The sequence below is a fragment of the Anguilla anguilla genome, chromosome 12, assembly GCF_013347855.1.
Source record: "Anguilla anguilla isolate fAngAng1 chromosome 12, fAngAng1.pri, whole genome shotgun sequence".
NCBI lineage: Eukaryota > Metazoa > Chordata > Actinopteri > Anguilliformes > Anguillidae > Anguilla > Anguilla anguilla.
The window spans coordinates 31,269,266-31,295,083 of record NC_049212.1 but is presented as its reverse complement, the minus strand read 5'-3'; the positions used below and the strand labels follow the sequence as shown (position 1 = coordinate 31,295,083).

The following is a 25,818-nucleotide window of genomic DNA, read 5'->3' as shown; positions in this document are numbered from 1 at the left end:
ATGGCCTTCAGCACCCATAAAAACGACCTTTAGAATCTGATGCCATTGCGCTCCTGGGATGGCTCAGGAATACCGTGTCATTAGTAACGGAGTTAACATGCCTATTAGGGTGTTTGTGCTAATCCTCCATATGCACGGTGCTTTGGGATGGAGGGCGACCACACCCTGAAGTTTTTTTTTTGAGTAAGTGCGTGTGGTCTGTTGTAATCACTGCGCGCTAACAGCATGCTGTCTGCCTTCCCGGACATGGCATCGTTGTAAACATTAAGCGCGTGCGGTTGCACCGCGCCTGCATATTTGAGTGTTACATTTTTTCATTGATGGAGGCAGAGCTCCATAAAACCACTCCTACATGCACACATCATTCACACAGGCAGAGACGGTACACGGCTGAGGTGTGGACATGGTTTTTTTAATTGTTTGTGAAAAGCACACAATCTGATATGACACTTTTCCAGCACAGCAGTACATACAGTATGTTTTCTTAATTGCTTATTTTTCAATCTTGATACTCAGGACATGATCTAAGTCTACCAACTGTTTTCCCCTTGCTTCTATATTACTGTTGTGTTTTGTATGAGAACTTTGGATCCTCAATTCAATCTCTCTCATCACACAAACCCATGCACACACACACACACACTCTCCTTTTCACACAAACATTCTCTCTCTCTCTCTCTCTCTCTCTCTCTCACACACACACACACACACACTATAAGCAAGCACTGACACTGTGTTCAGACATGGCTGTAATGGTCTGGCAATTTGAGATTAAACGACGAAACGGTTGCTTAATCAGTTGGGGCTTTGTTCTGTTGTTTTCTTGTACACTCACAGGTTGTCGGTAAGAGTGCAGGACCGCAGGGGACCCATCGGCAGGTCCCCTGTCTGCGTCCCCCAGGTGACAGACGCCACAGGAACAAGAGCAGTGGGACACACAGTGAGCCCCACACCAAGCTGCACAGCTGCAGACACCACCGCCTGTCACGTGACCCTGCTTTGGGTCTGGCTCTGCAGTCTCTCTCCTGATTGGTGCATGAGCTGAGTTGGCTGGATTGTCACACGAGACACACGCGCACGCACACAAACACACACACGCACACACATACACGCATGAACATTCACATACACAAACCATCCAACGCGCATACACAACAGACCACTCAAACACAGCTGAACATACACAGAACACCATCCAGACACAAGCACATGCACGCACGCACACACACACATATATATATCTGTCTTCTTATATGTGTATATATTTTATATATATATTCTACACTGCAAAAAGTAACAATTATCATGAGAATAACAAGAGTGTCCATAGAAGTGACGAGGATAAGAATAATGATCAAAACAAATAACTATCAAAACCTAAAGAGGAAAACGATTAAAAACACACAGCAGAGAACAGAGAGGACCTTGAGACAGCACAGGGATTTAGGAGCTTCTGGGCAGAGGACACCACTGAGTAACACGACTAATGGATGGGGTACGGGCAGACATACATGGTCACTGGTTACGAGACAGGACAACTGAGCATTATTTACAGGAAAACCCCTCAAATCCCCCCCTGTCCCCTCTCTTCTTGCAGTGAAGGACTGGTGTCTTCATTATCGTTATCGTCCGTGGTGGCTGAGCGGCAGACACGCAGAGGTCTTCAGTCTGGAAGTGAAGAAGGCGGGGGGTGAATCCTCGGATATTTACAGAACCAGACTCTGATGGGTCAGCACTGGGCAAGCTCATGCTGAATAGGTGCTGTTTTAAGATGGGTCCCAGCAAGGGAGCACCTGTCAGACCATCAGCAGTTTGCAAATAGGCTCTACAGGGGTCCGCTAGCTCTAGGATCATTCACCAACTATTTTGCGTTCTTTGAACAGGTGATCCTCATCTCGACTTTGCCTCGGCTGTCCACAAGCCACCCGACCAGTGGCGGTTGGTGAGCTGACAATGGGAAACTTCGCTTCAAACTGAATATTGGTCTTTACCTGTTTTCAATCATTTTCCTTGATTAACCATACAGCGATTAATTAATAAAATACCATCAGATATAGTCAGTCCTCCTCAATTAGGTTATTAGGCAAGTAATACTATTATTTTTATTTGCATCACAAAAGTGTTAGTGGGCAAGATGTCTTCAAACGTATGTCTATATTGACATGACACGGACACTAATGCTGACTACCGAATGCACTTAGATGCCCCACTCTTTACCGATCAATTAATGGCTCCTCTTGGCTTTGTTGTATTCCCAGTTCTTCTGAGCTCTCCATTTTGGAATGCTCAGTCATTCAAGTCCCCTGACATCATCCATCAATTTGGAAGACTGTTTGTCGGCTGTTTTTGGATATCCTCCAAAAATGTGTGGGGTTAGCCAGCACTACTTTTCAGTAAGTCCACCAGTGAGCTGTACGTCTTATTTAGCCAATAGGAGCCGACGGCAGCCGCCAAATCAACTGGAGTCATCACTGTTGCGCAGTGAGGCGTGCCAGCTGAACCCGTCCCTCATTGAGCAGTGTGATATGTGTGCCAGTCATGTATCCCCTGCTGGAACCCTGGCCAGCCACACTATCATGGTTAGGGTTTTACGTTAAATCTCTTTCTTCTTGATGAAGTTAACCACGCTAGGATCATTTTAACCGCCTCTAATCTCAACCCCAGTACTTTTGGGTAACACTTGCTATGCAGAGTCCTTCATGAGAGCTATAATGTATAACCCCATAAAAAGCAGTACATAGCACCTACTGGCTAAATGAGTGTGTTGGGTAAATTATTGATGGTTTCACCTGGAACAGCTGCCTCAGTTTTCAGTTTTGGGGGCTTCTTTTGCTGTGTGGAGAGAGCAGAGAGAAGAGAGAGACAGAAAGAGAAGGTGAGTGAGCACACCGCTGTTGTCTTTCCAATTTCTCCCACAATGCATTGGAGTGGCACTTTACTGTCTGTCCAAGAGGACATACATGTACAGAGGGCAGGGATTTCTGCAAATGGAGCTGGCTGGGTTACTAGGCGCCAGAGAGAGAGCCTGTTTTTATTTGTAGGTTCAGGTAAATGCAAAACTGACAGGAACAGGACTTAGTGGGATTTACAACTACAGGCATTGTCTGACAGTAATGAATAGGGATGTGCTCAGGGATATTGCTGCCAGGATGATCTCAGGTCTGAGTGTACCCGGAGAGGGGGGGGTATGGAGGTGTTTTGTGAGGGACGGTGCGGAGATATCTCACCCTTAGAGACAATGAGGTTCTCGGCTTGAGCTTCCTCATCTCCAGGGGCCCTGAAAATACAGGCAAGGGGGTTACAGACCAGCGACAATGCAGTAGACTGTCTGAAGCCACACAAACACACATATGTACACCAGACGCAGCTGCATGTAAACACCACACATGCACACTCAGTCTAATAAACACATTCACTCCTACACACACACACACACACACACACACACACACAGCACTCACATACACAAACACACGCACTACAAATTCCAGGATGGCCGGATAAGCCAGGCGTTAATTGGGCTGTTACCTAGGTTTCTGGTTGAAACTGCAGCGGCACCTGCGGCCTAAGGGAACAGACACACAGGTCACATCTAGCCCAACCAACTTTAATTAGCTAAAAAGACTGAAGCTAAACTGATAATGAGTCAGTGAGCAAGTGTATTCACCGCCTGTGAATTTCCTTCACTGCATCCAATTTACAGCTCAGTGCATTTAGCAGGGAGTCATAACAGATAAGCATTCACTACTGTCCCTATGATCTCACAAAAGCATTCACTACTGTCCCTATGACCTCACAAAAGCATTCACTACTGTTCCTATGACCTCACAAAAGCATTCACTACTGTCTCTATGACATCACATAAGCATTCACTACTGTTTGTATAACCTCAAATAAGCATTCACTACTGTCTGTATAACCTCACAAACGCATTCACTACTGTCTTTTTGACCGCACATAAGCATTCACTACTGGATCTATGACATCATAGAAGCATTCACTACTGTTTGTATAACCTCGCTTAAGCAATCACTACGGTCTGTCTAGCTAGTTGTATATGTCAATGTACATGTATAAAACAGTATATTCAATACATTGTGTTAAATTGATTGTAGAATAGACCTTATATTTACCACGCAACATTGTAAACTACTCTGTCCTGCTCTGTTGATTGTAGTGTTCATACCCTGTGTATGTTCAAAGTCAGAGCATTTGAGGATCTGCCTCTCACAGAAGCATGATTCATGGTGGGAGTTAAAAGTGTGAAGGAGGGGCGTGACTTACTGAGGATGAGGAGGATTCCTAGAGTGAAGAGTATGACAGCAAATACCAGCCCTCCAATCCGCAGACTCTCATAGTCTGCTCATGAGAAAGACACACACACACACACACACACACACACACAATAATCACCTCACAAAAAGATGTGATGCCTTCAATGTAAAAGATGTACATCATTATCAAGCCAAATGTACTTTAGTGTGTGCAGGCATTGCATTTGCAGTTGGGGTACTCACCATATTCAAATGGGTCCAGCTCTTTCTCCTTGCCATCTGTCCAAGAAACAGCAGTGTTACATTACATGACATACTGTACATATATATCAGGTACCATATTCTGGGAAGACCAGAATCCTTCAGCACACATCAACTACTTATTATAAAACAAGTGTCTATCCTAAAGTTTGGCCCTACAGCCTGATATCAAGTATGTCTCCGATAGCATTACACTAAACTACCACTCCTAGTCAGCAATACCTGTACCTATCCATTTAGATTGTTGATTGTGTTTCTCATGTGTGTGTGTGTGTGTGTGTGTGTGTGTGTGTGGAGTGCCCAGTATAATTAAATTTTGGATGTTTATCAAATGATTTCTATGCTCAGTAATATTTTTTAAAAGTATATAATGTTATTGTGGCACCACTGCTCTGAGAACAAAAACCCGAAAAAGACATGTCACAATTACTGGCACCCCTGCATTTAGTACTTTTTGTACCCTCCCCTTTTCAAAGATAACAGCACTTTGAGTTTCTTCATAAGGTTTGACGAGGTGGGAGAACACATAGCAGAGGTGATCTGAGAACGTTCCTCCATACAGAATCTCTCCAGATTGACCAGAAACCTTGGTCTTCAGCTCACTCCACATGTTTTGAATGGGGTTTGGTTCAGATGGCTGGGATGGCCGTGCAAAAAGCTTGATTCCGCGGATTTGGTGGAATGCTTTGATCATTGTCCTGCTGCAAGATCCAACCACAACCCAGTTTTTGCCTCCTGGGAGATGCAGCCAGAAAAGTTATGCTTTTGTCTCATCTGACTGTAGAATCCAATTACAAAGATTTACTGATGTTTAGCAAACTACAGACGCTTAAATTTGTGGTTTGATGACAATAGAAGCTTTCTTCTGGGGAAGCCATTCAAATAGCTTGTTGGCGCAGAGGTGGTGCCTAATTGTAGTTCTGGAGACTTGGCGACCCCAACATGCAACCAGCTTCTGCAATTCTCCCAGTGATCCATGGATCCATTTTAGCTCTCAAACCACCTTCCTCCATGTGTGTGGGGAAAAAATATACTTGCGTCCTATTCCAGGCAGGTTTATCACAGCTCCAGCTGTTTTAAACTTTAAAATCAGTTGTTGCCCTAATAGTGTAGACAGGTTGTTTTTTCTGGGAAGCGCAATGGTGTTGTCTCCTCACAGCAAGAAGGTCCCAGGTTCAACTCCGAGCCAGGGCCTTTCTGTGTGGAGTTTGCATGTTTTCACCATGTCCACTGCATGGGTTTCCTCTGGGTACTCCATTTCCAAAGATGTGGGAGGAATTGTTATGAGTATGTGAGTGAATGCTGTGTGTTCCCTGTGATGGATTGGAATCTTGTCCAGGGTGTATTTCTGCCTCTTGGGTTAGCTACCCCCGCCCCCCCACACTATCCTGAACGGGGATAAGCAGGCAAGAAATGGAAATGGCGCCATACTTCTATTAGATTTTGTTCATAATAATTTCTAGAGGTGCCAATAATTGGGAAACGCTTGTTTTTTTAAAAAAAAGATACTTTCTTCGTTGTACAATTTCACATCAATCAAAGTTTCATTTTCGCCCATATTTTGTGTGCAAGCTGATAAACAACTTGTTTTAAAAGCTTTACCAAGGGCGTCAACAATTCCAGAGTACACTATATATATACAACATGTGCTCTTCCTCCAAAGCGAGTAATATCAGCCACTGCTTCTTATCACGCCTCAGTTTGTAAATTAGGTTTGCACAGTCATGAGTTAGGGGGAGACACTTCTGCGCACTAGTGTCACTTACCCTGGGTGACACTAGTGCCAACTGTGTGTCATCTGGTGGGGCTGTTGGCCACAGTCAGCACTGTCATGGTCCAGATTGGATACCAGACCGAGGGCCCGTCCATGGACTAAAACAGTGCCTTGACAGGATGAGCCACCCAGCAGCACCACACACATTATTAACGCTGTTTGATTGGTGTTTATATCGTCTTGACTAAGGCATCAACCTGCAGACCAAACAGTTTACCCTCTTAACCTGATTTCTTTTCTCCTTCTTTTTTTGCTTCAAATGCCATTTCTATTTGGCTCTTTCTTTCATTCCATTCTTCACTCTTTCACTCTTTCATTTTTCTGTTTCTTTCTGTCATTCTTTCCTTCCTCTGCTTTCCCCCTAGCTTTCTTTCTTTTACCAAATCTGTCCTTCCATCTATCTGTTTGTCTGCTCATAATCAACGTGGTCTGTTCGTCTCCACCTGCCGACGGTTTGATGAATGAAAAGTTGTCTCACCCTTAGCGTTTGGATCGGACACCGCTGACAAACAGAGAGAGAGAGAGAGAGAGAGTCAATCACGGAATCAGTACCAAACAAAGACAACATTGTTCAGTGATGACAGGACAGCCTTTTTAGAAACGGTGGACTCGTTAGACCCCAGGGCAGTGAGCGAGGACCGTGAAAAACACAGGCTGGCAGTGTGTGACAGAGGATGGAGGGTAAGCACCCCTCCCCCGGGACACCTGCACAAAGAGCGCTCTGTCTCACTCCAGGTTCACAGAGCTGCCGAACCCTTCTAGGGCACAGGACAGCACCCTGTCGCCACCAGAAGGCCACCCTAGAAAGGAGGCAAGTCCAGCTCGTGTATTGAGACAGATAGATGAGATGTGGCCTTGGGGGAGGGAAATCTTAATTTTTTTCTTTTTAAAAAAATGTCTTAATTATTAATCTTAACTTCAGAGGTTAAATTAATTCACACAACCACTATTATGTCCCTAGTCCAACGAAACGTAAAAATGGGTTGCTTGGAGGATTCAACCAGGCATAATATATTTATGTGTAAGAAACCCCTCAGACGCACCAAACAGTGCGTCAAGGTCACCAACAGCAAGAAACTAAAACTCATCGCGTTCGAGGTCAGCCAACCGTAAGAAACCCCTCCGCAAACCAAACAGCAGAAGTATGTGAGTGGTGAAAGAACGCATGTAGTCTTACCCGGTGCCACTAGAACGGGATTAATTTAATGGTATCGCAATTATCTGACTCCAAAAAGAATGTTTTAACCTTTCCTCTGTGCTAGACGGAGGAGGCTGCTGTCCCCCAGTAGTGTGGCTTTATACAAATCGCTATCTTACTCGCTAGATGTGGACGTGTCTTTGGCTTGCGTAGCCTCCATAAATACAATTGTGTATCCTGCTACATCACTAGTGTATAGGCGAGTGACTACGGGGTGCAGATGTCCTGAGTTCTGTGTGTATGCTAGGACCTTAAAACTGTGTGCAGTGGTGAGAGTCACAGAGGGATGCCAGGTTGAAAACGAATGCAGTTTATTGTTCAGTGTGTCAAGTAATAATGACAATATGCAACGCTGCAGAACGTGAGTGGCGAAATGGCTATTCGCGTAAATGGCTTACACGCGCAGGAGACCGTGTTGACGACACTCCCCGAACCACTGCACATTTCCCTTTGTATTCAAAACGATCAAAGCAAAACACCAAGCCGTCAAATAAAGACACAATCATGGCAAAACAGTATAAATCAATGATCCTGCTTGCACTACCTCTGTAAGCTTATCACACCAGGTGAACCTTTATATCTGGCTAAGTGCTGCTGACCCATAGTTATCAAGATCTTTAGTCAGCACCCCACCACTAAAGACACCAACTTGTTCCCCATGACATCAGTTTTATAACAATACAAAACCTGATTACATTGTATTATGGAGAAACTGAAGTTCACACAATGCTGATCCAATCCGATGTTTTGCAGCTGAGCACTGTCTCTTCATCACACTTGCTGACTCCCTGTCAGCACAGTAAACAGTCTGTTTTACTTTGAGGGTCTGATACGAGGCACACTTCTGTGAACCGCCCTACGTATGTCCTGACAGGAGATCAGGCTTTCAATGGGACTTGAGCTTGACTTCCATCCTTTGTAGAGTGGCCCTTAGTGACGACCACATCAGCCCTATAGACACAGAGGACAGCACCCGCACCAGCTGTGCTGCTTCAGTGAAGCTTCAGTCACGGAGGTGGGAAACGAGATAAATGCAGGTGATTTAAGGAGCAACACACAGGACCAGCAGCCGGCAAAGTAAAACCAGCCTGAACTCACACCCACAGGAAATGTTGTTATGTTTTGTTTAAATACTGTGCCAGAGTATGCAACTTCCTTAAGTCTTATGCACCTCTGTGAGTCACTTTGGCTGAAGGTGTTGGCCAAGTTCCTAAACTGTAAATTGTCTTTGCCTTCTCCAAATGTTGTTGCTACAGTATAAGGATTGGTACAATCTTTGAATCCCAAATGAGCTTCTGACAAGAAGCCACAAAGATCCTTAACTTTACCCAAGATACAGGTGTTGTAGTTCCATCATTTCTGTTTGTACGACAGAACTGGGGTTGTCCAATCTTATCCGAAAAGGGCTGATTTTTGGGTGCAACCTTTAGTTTAGGCCAGTACTACAAAACCCGATTCAACCAATTACTAATCGTAGGGGGGGGGGGGGGGGGTAGACATAGAGATGAAGAAAATGGAGAAAGGACAGATGGAGTGCCAGAGAGACAGTGTAACTGTACACTGCAGTGGACTGAAGGCATTTGCTTCAGAAGCATTTGCTTCTTGCGCCATAAAACAGAACACTGCTGCTTTTATAGTCGGCTACCTTCGGATTTAATTAAATGTAAAATGAGAACAGCATCCCCAGGAGACAGACTTTGACATAATGCAAACTGGTATGCGTGTGGCAGTCCGAAGGGTTCGAACAGCACAGAGGAAATTCTGTCACAGACATTTTGTGTTTGAGGGCACTTATGAGAGCTGTGGACCCTACTCTACGGGAGCCTCTGACCACACAGCTACAGATAACATCCTCCATCAGTGCCCTTCTCTTATCCTCTCTACCACCCACACCCACTTACGCTCAACTCCCCCAAGGTTAACAGCACAAGAACGACCTCTCTCTCAAATCAGCCTCTCTCTCCATCACACACACATCCAGGCACACACACTCTCTCCTTATTACACAAACATTCTCTCTCTCTCTCTCTCTCTCTCTCTCTCTCTCTCTTTTCTCTAGCTATTTCTCTCTTTTGTGCCTGTGGTTAGTTTGTTAATTGTTTTTCTCTTTATGTTGCTTGTATATATTTTTTTTTTTTGAAGTACAGTAATTTCTGTGGTTGAACAATGTCCCAATAAAAGGGGTTTTAAATCTCAAATCTCTCTCTCTCTCTCTCTCTCTCTCTCTCTCTCTCTCAATTCACACGATCATGTCAGCTTTCTTCTCTGGCCCACTGCATAATTTCCCTGCTTTAGATTTTTCTGCCCCAGTTGCCTGTTCATATAATACCGCACGTATCAGATTAAGCTCATTTATGCACGTAACAGAGAGAGTAAATGCGTATCTGCCCTTTGACTCCGAAAAGAAAAGAAATTTTTAAAAAATGTCAAGAGCCCTCCAGCTGGTCGTTCGATTTACATTTTGGCTAGACGGAAGAGGGGGGGAAGGGGACAGAGAAGAAAAGAGAGAAGGGAGATGGAGGGATGAAAGAAGCGCCTGGAAAAAGAAAGAGAAGCAAAAAAAAAGAAAAGAAAAGGTGAGAGGGCCGTCAGAACAGCGACCGCAGAGGAGCGGGAAGACTCTGCAGGGGCCGGGGCGTGTCACATGGCCGAGACGCTCTCGTCAGGACGCCGGCGACGACGCGGATCATCCCCTGACCGAGTCCTGCGTCGGTCCATTCATAACTGAACATTCTAATGCTGACGTTGGTTTTAGAACACCGACTTAGAATTTTGGAGAAAAACAAACCATTCCTAAAGGTTCAAAGGGGTAATGGAGAAGCAGCATCCAGAATGGTGAGCGTTGCATCCTCTCTGACTCTGGCTCGTAATGGGCCATTCTCATGGCATTGCACAGACACGAGCGGAATGAACACCGATGGGCGGATTCCAAAAACATCCCTCAGAAACCTGACCCACCTCCCTGCGCGTACAGACACAGAGAACACAGGTTCCCCCCACCTACGCCGGGACACAATAGTGGGGCTGGACCCCAAATTACTCTCCCGCAAATGTTTAGCAAAAATACCCACCCCCTCGCTGCTACATGTCACGTACCTCCTCTTCCCATTCTGAACCCCCTCCCCCTCCCCTCCCCTCCCCTCCCCAGCCAGAGATGGAGGAAGACAGCACTTACCAGCAACATACACTAGGAGGGAAAAGAGGAAGACCAGAACAGTTTCCATGGCAACTGCAGAGAAATAGAGGGAGGGAGGGAGGGAGGGAGGGAGAGAAGGAGAGATCAGTATTCTTTGGGTACGTGTTTACCAGTTCAATCAAGCGCACATATTCACGCTAACACATGTGTGCAGCTAACACGCATCCCATTTTAAAACGGTTATGTAACCCAACAGATTTTCCATTTTTTTATGTAACAGTCCCTCCGCCGACAGGCAGGTCATTTTGTTTTTCTTTCCTGGCTCTCTTGGAATGTTGCTGGCTCCCTGCGGAGAAGGTGGAGACATGGCCCAGTTCCCAGTTTGTCACGTACCCAGCATCTTCCCAACGCAGGCAAGCAAGACCCTATTCCGAATCTCGATCGTGGAACGCGCACACACCTTACATTTACCTTTCAGAAATCCGCGTTCACACAACTGGCCAATTTGGGACTGTTTCTCCTCTCAAAATAAAAGTAGCTTAATAAGTCGAGTCCTCTGCATAAATCATGATCTGCTCCTGGATCATAAAGAATATTTAGTTGCGTCTCAAATCAATTTTGTTGCTTTTGACCACAGGTCTATGGCATTTTTTTTTATACAGCTGTAAAATATAGCAGACACAAACTGAGCATTTACGATGGCAATAAAAGTGTCATATAATCCCTATCCTAATGGAGCTGCTAATTCCCATTTTCTCATCCAGAAGACAGGATTTTGCAGAACGCAAGAGAATTACAATTCAATTTAAAGGTCATGAAAATGAATCAAGCTTTACCACAACATTAAACATAGACAACAACATATGCATTTAACCAGATCAGGTCAATTGTTTTGAAAGGCAATGACTGGATAATATCAAACTCACACCAAAGTGAATCTTTCAACGGTGAAATGGGCACCACTGCCCTAAACTAACCTAGGGGTCAGTTCAGAGGGTCATAAGTGTATGTACTCTGGGTGATGGGTACCTAATGTATGATGAATGTAAGGAATGATTTTCTATTATCTGGTCCAATACTCTTTGATTCCCACTTCCCATTTCTATGGTCCCCATTGAATCATTATCCATCAGGAGTGCAGTGTGTGCAGGCACTTTTCAAAAATCTTGTTGTGAGCTTATGACAGCTTTATGACACTACTGACAGCCCACGTAGCCTATCTACAGGGAGCTAAGAGGTGTGGGCGGGGCTAAACAGATTTCATCACAGGGATAGGACCGACTTTAAGCAAGGTTCAGACTTCAGAGGAGGTGAAAGAAAATTATTTAAATTAAGCTCTGAGCTTCATCCCCTGTGCAGATCTGGCGAAATATTGCGCAACATCTACCAGGCTGGACTCACTCAAGGTCAAGCTGTTACTGCAATCATGTGACTGAATAATTGCCAATCAGTGACTTCCCAACAGTTTGACTCTTTCAATTATTACCAGCAACAGCAAATGTGTAATGCATTTCTAGTCCCTTAGTGTTATTCCTTCAAAACACAATATTGACATTTCACAAAGCGTCACACGTGAATTCATATCGTTAACTTGTGCATACAGCTGGATATTTGTCACGGAAAATATTGACTGATATCACTAAGCAGCCAGGGCAACGTTTTTTAAAATCTCAGAAAACTTAAAAAGTGGAAGAAATCAAGGAGTTAAAAAAGTTTATCTATTAAATTAATAGATCTCATAATAATAATAATATAATAGAAAATAATATGCACAACCATGGCAGCAGTAACAAATGCTTGAAATTTCAAAACAACGGGCAGTAACAGGCTGCAAGGAACAGATAGTCAACCAGAAAAATATTGATAGGCTGGTTTAACCACAGAAAGAAAGAGCAGGCCAAGCTGTTTTGTCTTTAACTGAACGTTATAAATACAGAAAGCTTACATTGCTTTACTAAAACACGGTTACAGCGCGTCCAATTTGAACATCATCAACCAAATGAGGAATGCAGCATTTGGGGTTGGCAGTTATTTCTGTCTGCCATGTTATAAGTTGGCTGAGGAAATCCCCAACCGACACAACACAGACAGCTTGGCACTTTTAATGTACACACAGCTTATAACATCTAAGGACAGGGAGAGAGATAACCAGACTGGACCTGGGCAAAATTCAACATGGAGTCTGCAATCAAGGCAATATCTTTCTATTTTCTTCTCCTTCTCATCCCTCTGTCTCCCTCACACCCCACCCACCCCCCCCCCCCCCCCCTCTGGAGAAAGCCTAGTTTCATCCTGCCTTGCCCCATGGGGGGTGGTAGCATTGGGGGGGGGGTATAATCATTTATTGATGCCTGCTCTCAGAGCCTGTGCATGGCTATATAAAGCATGACAGGAAAGGGTCACTGGTGGGGCAGTTTGGCAGGGGAACACTGACAACACGTCACCGATTTCTGCCTCCTGTGATCTCTGTTCAGCTGAGACTCTCTAACACCGAAGCGCTTAATTCCACATGTTTACATGAATTCATTTACTTTGAACAAAAACCGCTTTTTTAATTCAAGTGATTTAAAACAAGAGCATTTATGTTACGACAGGGGTTTTCAACGGAGCCCCCCACCCAGGCTCAAAGGCACTGCTGGGGGGTTCCAGAGTGCTGTCGTGGGACCTCCACAGACCCCCCAGTTGAAAACCCGCATACTAGAAGATACCAGAATCAAGATACACGATGTGATAAATGCCACTAAAAAATGTATATGCTTGAAATTTCCAGAAAATGCGACGCTCTATGTCAGCTCAGATATCTGGCCATTCTGGTACTGGTGTGTGTTTCCACAGTATGTAATCATTTCCATTAACAAAGCTTTTGAGAAATAATTCAGTCAGAACAAGAAGGGAAACATAACGGTTACCAGTGCCAATCTTTAAAGGAAAACTCCAAAATTAAAAATGTAAGATTACACATCCAAATGTGCCAGCTGAACACACTGAGCCAGTTTCAGTTTGAAGAAATCTCTGGACACAGACAGCAGGCGATACAGATTTGCTACGTGATTGGAGTCAGTATTCATGGATACCGCCAGGAATGGCTTTCAAAGACTGAGTAACAACATGAATTGCAAATGTAATTTTCTAAATAGACAGAACAAAGAGGAAGCGAAGCAATGCACTGTGGGTTTTGTATTTTAAATGAAATGAACCACAAATCAGCCATGAGGCATTTAAATTTGGGGTGTAGCCACCCATTGACATATTCAGACTGCAAAGCAGGTCCTTCCTCTCAGTTTAGCTTTGTGATTACGTTATTGCAATCCTTTTTTATAGATCAGTCATTATATTATGCTGAAAGGTGGTATGATGGCCCCAGAAATGTGAGACTTAACATTCTCACAGCATTTTAATAATACTTTAGCGACACAGTGACAACATAGAAACATTACGACAGAGGACCTTCATTTTTATACATTCTTAACTGTGGGTTGCAGTTCTCTCTTTGTGTTTCAGTGTTGTGATTATACTACTAGAATTGCTGTAATGTTACAAAAACGTTGTGAAAATGTTAGACATTAGCTCTCCCCTTTATGGAGCCGTGACTCCACTGTTGTTCAAGAGAGCGACAGGTTCTGTCTCTAAAATCCATGCCAACGCAAACACTCATCAGTCCAAGACAGCATCTTATGATGAAACCTGTGAAGTGCACTGTTGCTAGGGGCTGCAAACATCTGTGAATAACGTGTGTTCATTTCTAGATACATACACAACATAAGCACAAACAGAGCAGGAGCGAATATGAATCTGTTCTGTGATGTGCGGTTCAGCGAGCCAGTGAGTCATCACGAGCACAGCTAGCTGAACACCGTATGTACAAAATGAGAGAACGGGCCCCTTTTTTATGGAACAATGCAATGTTTTTACAACGTTTTTTTGCCACAGCCCTGTTCAGAGAATCTACGACTGTCGAGAAGTAAAAAAAAAAACATAGCTTAACTGAAATGCTGCCTACTCACCACGGCAACCTCTGACCCCGCTCAGAAGTGGCAGGATGTGCAGGGGTGTAGCATACAAACAGTGGCATTTCACATCAAAACATCAGAAGCGTGGGGTGAGCGGCACAACAAATCTGCCTCTGTGCCCTCTCTCCAGATCTCTACCCCCCCTGCTCTGGTTCTTAAACCCTGGCCTGTCCCCCACCTGTCCTCCCAAAAAGGCTTTTCAGGTTTCAGCTTGAGAACAGCAAAGGCTTTGAGTGTATGGCGCCACCTTGTGGCCGCAAGGTAAAGTCCACCAGCTGTGGTAGTGTTCCAGATCTGTCCTCTTTCTCCACACTCATCTTCAGTGACTGACACCCAATCAGCTTTCAGCAACCAGCTGCAACATTTCAGTGCACTGGTGACCAGTCAGTTAGGGAAGCAAGCAAGGACAGTTCCTGCAAGACAACCTCTAACCATACTCGCCAATGTGGCATCGCAACCATAGCACTCCCAGTTTAAAACAATCTGAGCTACCCGAGGTTATGCTAGAGGGACAGACAGGCACAAGACACAGCGCCACTATGTGGATGGGAAGCACGTTAAACCACATACTTAGCCAACAACCATACCACCATATATGCTACTCCTACAGAACAGCTGAAAATAAGCAGTAGTGTGTTTGCTTAGTACTTGGATGGGAGTCCGCCTGGGAAAACAAAGTTGCTGCTGGAAGTGGTGCGCAAGCCAGTAGGGAGCGATCTTCCCTCTGAAGCAAACAAACCCTTACTCCTCAGTGCAGTGACAGGGACACTGTGCCGTAGGAGACGCTGTCTTTCAGATGGCACGTTAAACCACAATCCCGGCTCACTGCGATCATTAAAGATCCGTCCCCTGGCACTAATGCGGAATTATGTCTTTTCCAAAATTCCAAACCTGGTCACCTAATCATCATAATTTGCAGTATAATTTCCTTCCTGTCCATTCATCCATCATCTATACCTGCTTATCCTGTCCAAGATCGCAAGGGGTGCTGGAGCCTATCCCAGCGTGCATTGGGTGAGAGGTGTGAATACAGCCTGGACAGGTCACCAATCTACCATTCACACACACACCACTCACTCACACACTCATACCTATGGGCAATTTAGAGTCTCCAATTAGCCCACCTGCATGTCTTTGGACAGTGGGAGGAAACCGGAGTACCCGGAGGAAACCCATGCGGACACTGGGAGAACATGCAAACTCCTCACAGAAAGGTCCAGGTGGTACCCACTCCAAGCCGGATTCGAACCCAGGATTTCTTGCTACCCACTGCATTACCATGCTGCCCTTTCCGCCCCGTCCACCTCCACTAATATGTGGTGGTGAGCGTTCTGATGCAAAATGGCTGCTGTGCATCAACCAGGTGGGTGCTACACTTTTTGATGATTGATGTGAGTTTCTCTACACCACCGTGAAGTGCTTTGAGATCACAGGATTTTTAAAAAATGCAATCCACTATTATTATTATTGTTGTTGTTTTTGTTGTTATTACTACTACTACTACTACTACACTTGAAGTTCAAAGCCCATTTGTAAGTCACTGTGAGTATCTGCCAAACAATGTCAATCTAAATGAGCATTTTGAGTGGGCGCCACCTGCTGGTGGACTGCACTCAGTGCACTCACCTGTTTCAGCTAAGACATGTAACAGCTTAAGCCACAACGCTATGGAATGCAATTTCCATTCTCTAGTAGTTGTATGTTCTTATTACTACTATAAATGCACAACACTGAATCCTACATCGTTAGCCTTTGTCCAAGACAGTCTTCCCTCCTCTCTGCTCCCATAAAGTGGAGTGTTTTGGATGGGTTTCCCCCTGTCGCCGAGTCCCTAAAAAACGTTCCCTGGTCCTTCTTCAAGATAATCCATTTGCTACAAAATTTCCAGGAGCACTGCCCAGGGTTAGGAAGGGATCCACCGCTCACTGCTCTCTTGCGCCCCCTGCTGATTGATTGGGTCCTGGCTGAAGCTGCACGTGAAGCGTCTTCGTCTGACTCATGTCTGTGCGAGCTTGGTTTGCGGGCTGTGGCGTAAAAAAAAAGCAGCTGGCCACACTGTGCACTCTGGAGGAGTAAATGCGCTTCTGTACACGCTCCCGAATCGGCAGCAGAGACTGCAGAATGACCATGGCTGTGTACGATCGGCATGAAAAATTGAGGAGAAAATGGGGAGAAGCATGAAAATAAAAAGATTTTAGAGACAGAAATCCATTAAAAGGATAATGGCCTACCCCTCCCAGATTTCACAAGCTGACACAACCCACCCCATCGCCTCAAATAGACTCCCCACCATTATTTCACCCCCCCCTCCCCCCACCCCCCCACCCCTCTCCCACTCCATTATGCAAAACAGGCCGCTTGTGCTCTGATTTCTGTGCTCTGCATCCACAGACATAGCACATCTTCTTCTGTTTCCTGTTCCATTCTGCAGCATTCCCACCCCACCCCCCCACCCCGAGGGACTTCTTATCGGAGAGAGGAACTCTCCAGATGAAGGCGGTAGATTCGCAGATGTACAATGGCAGACCTCTGTCCGCAGGGGATTAACCCGCCCGTGTGGAGAAAGTCCACTAAAGCCCTCGGTAATATCGCCGCGATGCCATGGAGCTTTGAAGATGGCTCTTGAATCCCCCCCCCCCCCCCCCCCCGCCCCGCCTTACACACTCATACACTCAGCTACCCATGAATCCCATCCCCGCCCCCATCAGTAACCCCTCTCTCCATCTGGTGTGGGGGGGAAAAAGTCCACTCCTTTATCTCTGCAGAGCTGAGGGCTCTTCCCTGGGCCGGCTGCAGAGGGGCCCTAGCCAGGCCCCTTCAGTTGGGTCCACACCAATGAGTCCGCCATCCTGGCAGCCATTTTTCCACACAACCAGGCAACCCCCGGCCTCCTTCCTGCCACATATTCAGAGGTGATTCTAGAGATTGAGGAAGCCCTCGGCACAAAATCCCATGGGGCCCTTCTGACTGACTTCCACCGCCAACATGTTACCCAAAACTTCTAAAACTCAGCCCTTGGGTCTGCTCAGGGCTCCAGGCAGCCGCCTGCCTTGCCTGTTCATAACATTCGCCCCCACAGATAACCATGAGCCCAAGGACAAGGTCTTCTGAGACCGCGCTGGATCCTCCAAAATTATCACCCTCCCCAAATCCAAGACATGAGAGCACAGATGCAGAGCAGACAGATGAATAAATGAATACTAAACTAAAGCGGCGATAAGAAGAGGTCGTGGTTTGAGGACGACTGTCTGGTCTGTCCTGCTCTAGGGTGGTGTGTGTGTGTGTGTGTGTGTGTGTGTGTGAGAGAGAGAGAGAGAGAGAGGGATGGTGTGTGTGTGACCAGGCTGTGTGTGTTTCTGGGTGTCTTAGGGACATGATGTGTGTGTGTGTGCGTGAGTGAAAGGATGTGTGTGTGTGTGTGTGTGTGTGTGTGTGAGGAACAGGATGTGTGTGTGTGTGAGTGTGTGTATGTGTGTGAGGAACAGGATGTGTGTGTGTGCTTGAGGTAAAGGATTTGTGTGTGTGTGTGTGTGTGTTTGAGGGACATAGTGCGTGTGTGTGTGTGTGTATTTGTGCACACTCAAAAACTGCCCTTCTTCAGTCCTAATCGTCTGTGTAACTATGACGCAGCTGCGGTTGGGGCCCACCTGAGACCTCTGGGAGGTTAGCACACTGGCTGTGCTGGCTGTGACCTTGACCGGCTTCCCAAAAGCCCCTTCTCTCAAACTCAATATCAGCCGGGGGGCAGGGGGGGGGGTGGAGGTAATGCATCTCTGGGTGTAGTAAAATAAAATAAAAACAGACACAGGCTCTCCCTTTCCTCTCCTCTCAGGTCCACTTCAGCACCCAATTCAGGGGAAAAACCCCTGGACCTCTTCTCGCTTTGTGTCTGTGAGGGATTCTAGTCCTGCTCGGCTTTCATCCCTGAATGAGGGGGGTGCCATCGCATCAGACACTCAGCTTCCTCACTTTAGCTCCACTTGACTTTGCTGGTGTGGTTTTTAGAATTTTAAATGAATGTCCTCTATCACCCCCCCCCCACCACCCCATAAAGGACAACTATTATTATTATTATTATTATTATTATTATTATTATTATTATTATTAACAAGAATATAATAATAATAATAATAATAATAATAATAATAATAATAATAATCTCCCCACACAGACCCCTTGACCTAAACCCAAGCCTGAACCCACACCACGGTTTGGCGGCTGGTGCTTCTGCCTGCAGGGCCAGGTGGGCTGGCGGCTCCTCTGCTCCCTGCCGACGGGAGATGAAGACGTGTCAGCGCAGAATGCATTATTTAGGACCGGAGGATGCCGGATGAATTATGAATCTCCGTAAGAGGCGAGGAAGACTCCACGCCTGGCCGAAACAGGCAGCCGCGTGGCGCACGTGCGTGCGTGTGTGTTCGTGTGCGGAGTGTGCGTGCGTGTGTGTTCATGTACGGAGTGTGTGTGGGTGTGTGTTCGTGTGCGGAGTGTGTGTGCGTGTGTGTTCGTATGCGGAGTGTGCGTGCGTGTGTGTTCGTGTGCGTGCGTGTGTGTTCGTGTGCGGAGTGTGCGTGCGTGTGTGTTCGTGTGCGGAGTGTGCGTGCGTGTGTGTTCGTGTGCGTGCGTGTGTGTTCGTGTGCGGAGTGTGCGTGCGTGTGTGTTCGTGTGCGGAGTGTGCGTGCGTGTGTGTTCGTGCGCGGAGTGAGCGTGCACGTGAGCTTGAGGGAGTCTTCAGGTGTCAAAGGGCGGGTGTAAGGACTCGTGAGCACAGGCTTCTTGCTTTGTGAGAGCCTCGTTCCCACGTCTTCTGTGTCTCAGCCCTTACGGGAACACCGTGTGAAATCTGCCTTTTCACGTGTGAAAGTCCAAATTTCACACGCGAATTTAACGTTTTCACACGCGATCGGCTTTTTTTCACACGTGAATGAAAATTCCCACAAAAATGCGAAAAAAACAAAACGTGACATGAAATTCCACATTTTCACATGTGCACTACAATTTCCACATGTGAAAACAAAAGGCGTGCCTCGAAATAGCGCAGGTTAGCTTCTCCCGCGCTCACCTTACACGTGGGGATCGTTTTTACAGTTCACACGCGTGCTCTTCACACGTTGGGCGTGGTTTTTTTTCGTGAGGGCGGACAGGGGATCGCCATTGCCTCGCGCACACGTTGGCTCTGGTGGCAGGAGGCTGCGAGGCGGGGGGTGCCGAACGGAGCCGAAAGAGAAGAGCGTTCGCCCGCAGTGTCGTCATCTCTCCGCCTCTCCCTTTTTCCCTCTCTTTCTCCGACCCTGAGAGAGGAATCGAGCTCACTGAAAAACCCTCCCGTGCAGTTCTCGCAGCGCATTCATATCTGCATGGACTGTGGCAAGGAAAGATTATGGCGAATGCATGCGCCTGTGAGAAGCTCTTCGTGTGTGTGCCTGTGTGTGCCTGTGTGCGTGTGTGTGTGTGTGTCTTTACGTGCGTTGTCTTCCACAATGACCACCTGCAAGCTCAAGGCTGCCGAAATCTGGCTCTGTTTTCTACCTAATACTCTAAATCCACTGTCTCTTTGAGAGTTGTAAAAAAATATTGTCTTTCTTTCTTGTCCCTTAATTTTATATATTCCAAAATAATCACGTGTTTCATGTTTCCTTCTACAATATGTTTTCTTGGAAACATTAACATTTATTTTAAGAGTTTGTAACCTGTAACCAGGTAAAAAAAAAAAAAAAATTTTTAATTTAAAATTAAATACACTGCAGAGAAATGTACAAATCTACCCCCTAATGTACTTTATGTTAACCTTTCTTCAATAATGTGTTTCAATTTTTCATTTTAGCGGCTCAATTATTTTTGATTGCTAAATAAAGAGAAAATGACATTTATGTTGTTACTAAATTGAAACAGCAAAGATACGACAGCAAACACGCGGGGAAAAGCCCGATTTGAATACGCTTTGAATGGCGATGGCACGCCCAGAGAGACGTGGCTGAAGCGCCGCTGAAGCCCGTGTGGCGAGGGAGTGCGCACGTGTGCGGTCCCGGCGTGAGGAGGACGCAGTGACGGGCCGTATCGGCGCTGACGGTGTCCCAGCTCCGGTGCCACGAGAGAGATTACAGTCGCCGTCCTGTTTGACGACAGACAGCCGACCCCTCCCCGCCCAGTTCCAACTGTAAATCTTACAGCTTCGCCCATGTCTCCCACTCCCACCTCATCCAGAACCCCTCCCCCACACAGCCCAGTGTGGGTCAGCGGTAATCCCTGGGCAGGGATGGCAGGGGGGGTGAGCCCTTGTTAATGAGGAGTGGGGGGGGGGGGGGGGCATGGTTGGGTGGGCCTTCAGTCGCCAGGGACTGCTTGGAGAGACAGGGAGGCTGGCTGTGTGTATTGTGAGGTGCAGGACTGTGGCATTGTATGCTTGGCACATTAGCGTCTGCTTGTTCTGGGATCGGCATTAGCCTGAATGCTTGTGTGTCACAGCCTTGCACCCCCCACCAACCCCCCTGCCCCCCCCCCCCCCCCCCCCCCCCCCCCCCCCCCACCCCACAAAGACTGCATCTGCATAGGTAAGAGCTGTTGTTTCAATTCCACACGCTCTGTCTATCTTTCTAGCCATCTCTTCCGCTCTCTAGTGTTCTCCACTTGCTTCTCTTTGTCCCACTCGTCCATTCAGATTACTCCCTTGCTTTCCCCTCCTCCTCCTCTCCCTCGCAATATCCTGCTCTCTCTTTGAATGGGGATCTTTACAGCAGCACTTTATTACTGGACCTCACAGGATGAATCAGCACAGTGGCAGGTATTAGCAGATGCTAATGTGAAGAGAACATTGGCACCTGTGCTTAATACTTAAATCATTTTCTTTGTCTTATTCAGCCGAGCATACGTTCAGTGTAACGGGCACATGTAGACTGGTAATATGTCAGCAGGCAGAAACAGCATGTACACAGCTGGCTCCTGTTTTAAAATTTCCTGTAAAGGGGTGGTACTTTGGTACAATAAAAAAGAAATCTTCAGTTAGTATTGATGGCCATTTAAACATATGTACAACAAATAGCATGCACATAGCTCATGGGCTAGCATGCATGCCATTTTCCCTAAGAATTCCCAGAGGCAACCGGAAAGAAGTACATTAGTACATTAGAATGGAGCTCCTCCAGTTCTCCTTCTTTTTACACTTACTCTCCTCCCCAACCCCAACCCCCACCTCTCTCTCTCTCTCTCATACACACACACACACAAGTTCAAATGCAACATGGAGAATTAACTGGGACATAATACAGGTCACCGCCTCGCTTTCTAGGGCAAACCCCTAGCCTAGCATGCTTCCATCAATGGAAAAGGGCATGTAACCATGACAACAAAGCGTGCAACTGGCGCCCTGACAGACGTGCAGGAGTTCTTCTCCTCTTGTACCAGAGTGTTGCCATGGCAACTGCCTCCGTCAGGTGACGACCACTGAAACGAATCCAAAGGATAATCGGTGGAGAAAGATAAGGGGGGTAGCAGTACTGTCACCCCAAACTGCTGGAGGACACAGGGCGAATAGGGAAATTGACAAACACATTGCCAATCGCGCCAAATATTACCGCACCGTGAAAGCACCAACATCCATTCGCCTTTAAGGGCGCTCCACATTTGATACCAATGCGCCCATTAATTGCCCACAGACATCCAACCGAGTGCTCTCCTCGACGGCACCGATAAGAGCTTGAGTGAATTTAGTCATCTGGGTGAAATAAAGCAGGATCCGTTTTTTTTTATCCTACAGCCTCTGTAAGAAAGGTACTTTCGCAAAAGGTGAAATATGTTAAATATATCCAAGTCGCATCATGCTGAAAATACTGGCCTATGATTACGATATGCTACATTTAAAAACGTCATTCCAGTTATACTGAAACCATTCATGATTTGGTGAATCTATACATATGTGCGTTTTTTTCCATAAGTCACTGTACATTCATATTTTACTAATCAAACAATTCGTTTTAATAGTGTCACCATCGCGCGCTCTTGGCACGCGCCTCTCCTGCTCTGGCACTTCCTCGAGGAGCGCGTCTCTAGCATCCAGAGCACCGCGCCCCTTTTCCCCTCCCCTACCTGTGGATTGTCCTCGATACTAATGCAGAACCGCTTGTGCCAAAATATTACCTGCCTCGTGACTCTGAAATACTGGACTTTTCCCACCATCCTATAAGGTCGAGAGTCGATTTCTATAGTTTCAGTTGGCAATACAACGATAGGCTAATATTTATTTATAAAAAGACCTGTCCTATTAATTCCGTCTCATTTAAATCAGTCGGAAATTAAATTAAGCAATATGATCAATGGGAATATATGGTAATTCAGCGCAAGCAAATGGAAATATAAACAGAAGTGACGTTTTCGTTCAAATGAAAACTGTTGCGTGTTGTCTCGGTCACGTCACCGTCTTCGGGCAGTCATACTCGTGTTTCGCAGATCTACGGCACTCGCAGGGCACACCCACCATACACACATTATGTACGAAATTATACATAATTATCATCTCACGACTTGCAAATTATAGCACGGATAGGAGATCATAATAACTACCATTGCATTTAATTATTTAAAAAAAAAAATTAACAATGCATTTAATTAATATCATGCAATATAAAATACTGTGTTCATAAAGTACTGACTAATTTTTGTCAGTGACCAATTGAAGATGTTAAAAAAATGTACTTTTGCCTTAGGATACCTCAGAACATAAAGATGTACTAATCTATCACGTTTGAAAAACAAATCGCCTTTCAATCAAACCAAGTGTAACTACGGCCCTTGATTTATTAAATACCTCGTCTATTTACACTCTTCCCCTCCCCCAACATAAACGCGAAGATTCTCCCCCTCTCAACAACAATCAATGCCTTTGTCCCCCCTCGTCTCTGCCCGCCAGACAAACGCACGTAGCCTACTCTTCAGGCAACAAAAATAAATTTTTTCACAGATTTTCGAAGCTTTTCCCTCAGAATACTCCACATCGCAAAAATACTAATTCATAAACAAAGCAGCACCACCGAGACCAAACATATAATCGTAAATTACACTGAGCGGAAACAAAAATCGAATAATAGTTTGCTTACCTTTGTTGTCCGCTGTGCTACCAACTTCAGAAAAATGGGGTTATGAAAAAAAAACGAATCTGGGGGGTTCTGATCAACAATAACACGCCCCTTGATAAAGAAATGTATATATGTATTGCTGTTCTTTATAGTGCCACTTCACATGTATTTTCTGCTCGTGTCATCCACGCCCGTCTGTGAAGTTGTCTGTCTAGGCTGGGTCTTGCCTTTCACTTTGAATACGAATACCCACGTGGGTTCTCGAAAGGAACGAAATAAAATGAACGTTCTTACGAGCTGTAGACTGGTATGTTCCCCTCTCTTGAATGGTTCCAAACGGGCTCTTTCTTTCTTGGTTTCGCTCCCACTGTTGGCGTCTCTGTGTGCTTCTGTCTCTCTCACCCTCTATATGCCCGCCTCACTGACTGACTGACTGACTGACTGACCGGGGGGGGGGGGGGGGGGTCGGTTGCGAACATAAAATCCTTGACTCCAGGGCTGTGAAGACCGGTCAGTTTAAACAGTACATTTGTATTAATGCGGTTACTGCTATTCTGTTATTGACTATTCTTAGTATGTCCGTTGTCATGATAGTGGAAATGCATATGCTTTAGTATTAATGACGTTTATTTTGTTGTTGACGAAGTAGTTCACCAGAGGTACTCAGACGGAACCATTTCTTAAAGTAAACACTAGAATAATTGAGCGGGTGTTGTGGTGTTATTAAGAACATAATCAACTCTTTTTATTAAAACGTTGCTGGGAAACCTTCAACTGCCGTTTTGCAAGACTGTCCTTACTGACAATTAAATCCACAGCACGAACATTACCGTCACTGTCCACCGGTTCCTCATCTTTCCTGCGGTTCTGAACGCGAGGACGAATATGTAGGCCATTGTACGGGTATGGACATCACCAAATTATTGTTGGTTGAGGCTTCTTGAATTAGGGTATGGTGTTGCGTTTGTGCGTGTTGGCACGAATGAATGTTAATCAAATGCAGGTTTTTTGTTTATATGAGAGATGGAAGTAGATATATAGCTTTTGCGATGCATTGGTAATTTCTGAATTTTATTTACAACCTCCCATAACCGTCAATTTTTGAGTCCATGCCAAAAACTTTGTATGAGAGAGAGAAGGGGGGGGTCCTTTTGAATTCAGTGATAAATTTATTTCATTTATAATTTCTTCAGTTGCAACATTTGGGATTATTAAAAATAAGTTTAATCACAAAGAATATTTCACAGTATTCCACAGAGAAAGTGCTACTGCCAACAGCACACCCGTCTAGCCAGTTAAAGTGCGACAAGACCAATATCTAGTCACCACATCACAAGGATGTTGAGATTGTTTGTTGCTGCGTAAGGAAGACAGATGCTAGTCTGGGGTATGGGTAGAGGGAGAGAGGAATAGGTTTCGGTCCATTAAAAATTGAATACTCTAAAAGCTGTAATGCATATGGAGAGAGGATGGATGTGTCACTGGTCGGAGAGAGACAGAGAGAAATAAAACTCTGAAAATCTTTAAAAAGTTTTGGTCGTCGATGTGGACAGAGGGGGTGATTTCCCCCTGATAAAAAGCACGCCCCACTCCCACTACCCAGACGGTCTGAAATACACATGATTTACAAGAGACATTCACAGATCTCAAAACGCATCTTTACACACAACATGAGCAGGAAGTCAGTGCACAGACACTCAGGATGGCATCTACGAAAGCATGAATTAACCGATAATTTACTTAATTAGCGGGAATGTGTACCATTGGATGTAAAGCAAAGTGAAGGTGTGGGAAGGTATCAGTTAACATAAAAGCCTGCTCACACACAGCCACAGCAGGGTGGGAGGTTGCAATGTTGTAGAGCAGAACATTCATTCTTGTTTCACCTCTGGACACAAGCGAGTAATTAAAGCTTTGTGAGGTGAGGTTCAGCCTTTTGGAAGTTGCGCCGGTCACTGAGAGGTGTAAACAGTAAGGTGTAAAAAGCATGTGACAACCGCTGGCTCTGGAGGGGTGATGGGCTGGCCGGCTGTTGCCACGGTGCCCCGGTGATGTGCCCCGCTCTCCAAATCCTCTTCTCTTGCCAGCGGACGTCTC

The 25,818-nt window shown here is 45.7% G+C and overlaps 2 protein-coding genes across 2 annotated transcripts in view; both read right to left on the bottom strand.

Annotated features, from left to right (window-relative positions):
• Positions 1-391: 391 nt before the first annotated feature.
• fxyd6 (FXYD domain containing ion transport regulator 6) lies at positions 392-24,155 on the bottom strand. Its single transcript, XM_035385284.1, has 9 exons — positions 23,743-24,155; positions 10,683-10,736; positions 6,788-6,811; positions 4,518-4,553; positions 4,285-4,359; positions 3,529-3,565; positions 3,228-3,277; positions 2,790-2,832; positions 392-1,668 (listed from the first exon to the last, which is right to left on the bottom strand). The coding sequence occupies exons 2-8, from the start codon at positions 10,729-10,731 to the stop codon at positions 2,804-2,806; spliced, it is 300 nt and encodes a 99-aa protein (XP_035241175.1). The 5' UTR covers positions 10,732-10,736; positions 23,743-24,155; the 3' UTR covers positions 392-1,668; positions 2,790-2,803.
• A 712-nt stretch (positions 24,156-24,867) lies between these two features.
• tmprss13a (transmembrane serine protease 13a) overlaps positions 24,868-25,818 on the bottom strand; it is a 16,599-nt gene continuing 15,648 nt past the window's right edge. Inside the window, exon 13 of the mRNA XM_035385283.1 lies at positions 24,868-25,818. This exon is cut by the window's right edge and continues 158 nt beyond it. The gene's annotated coding sequence lies outside the window, so the exon portion shown is untranslated.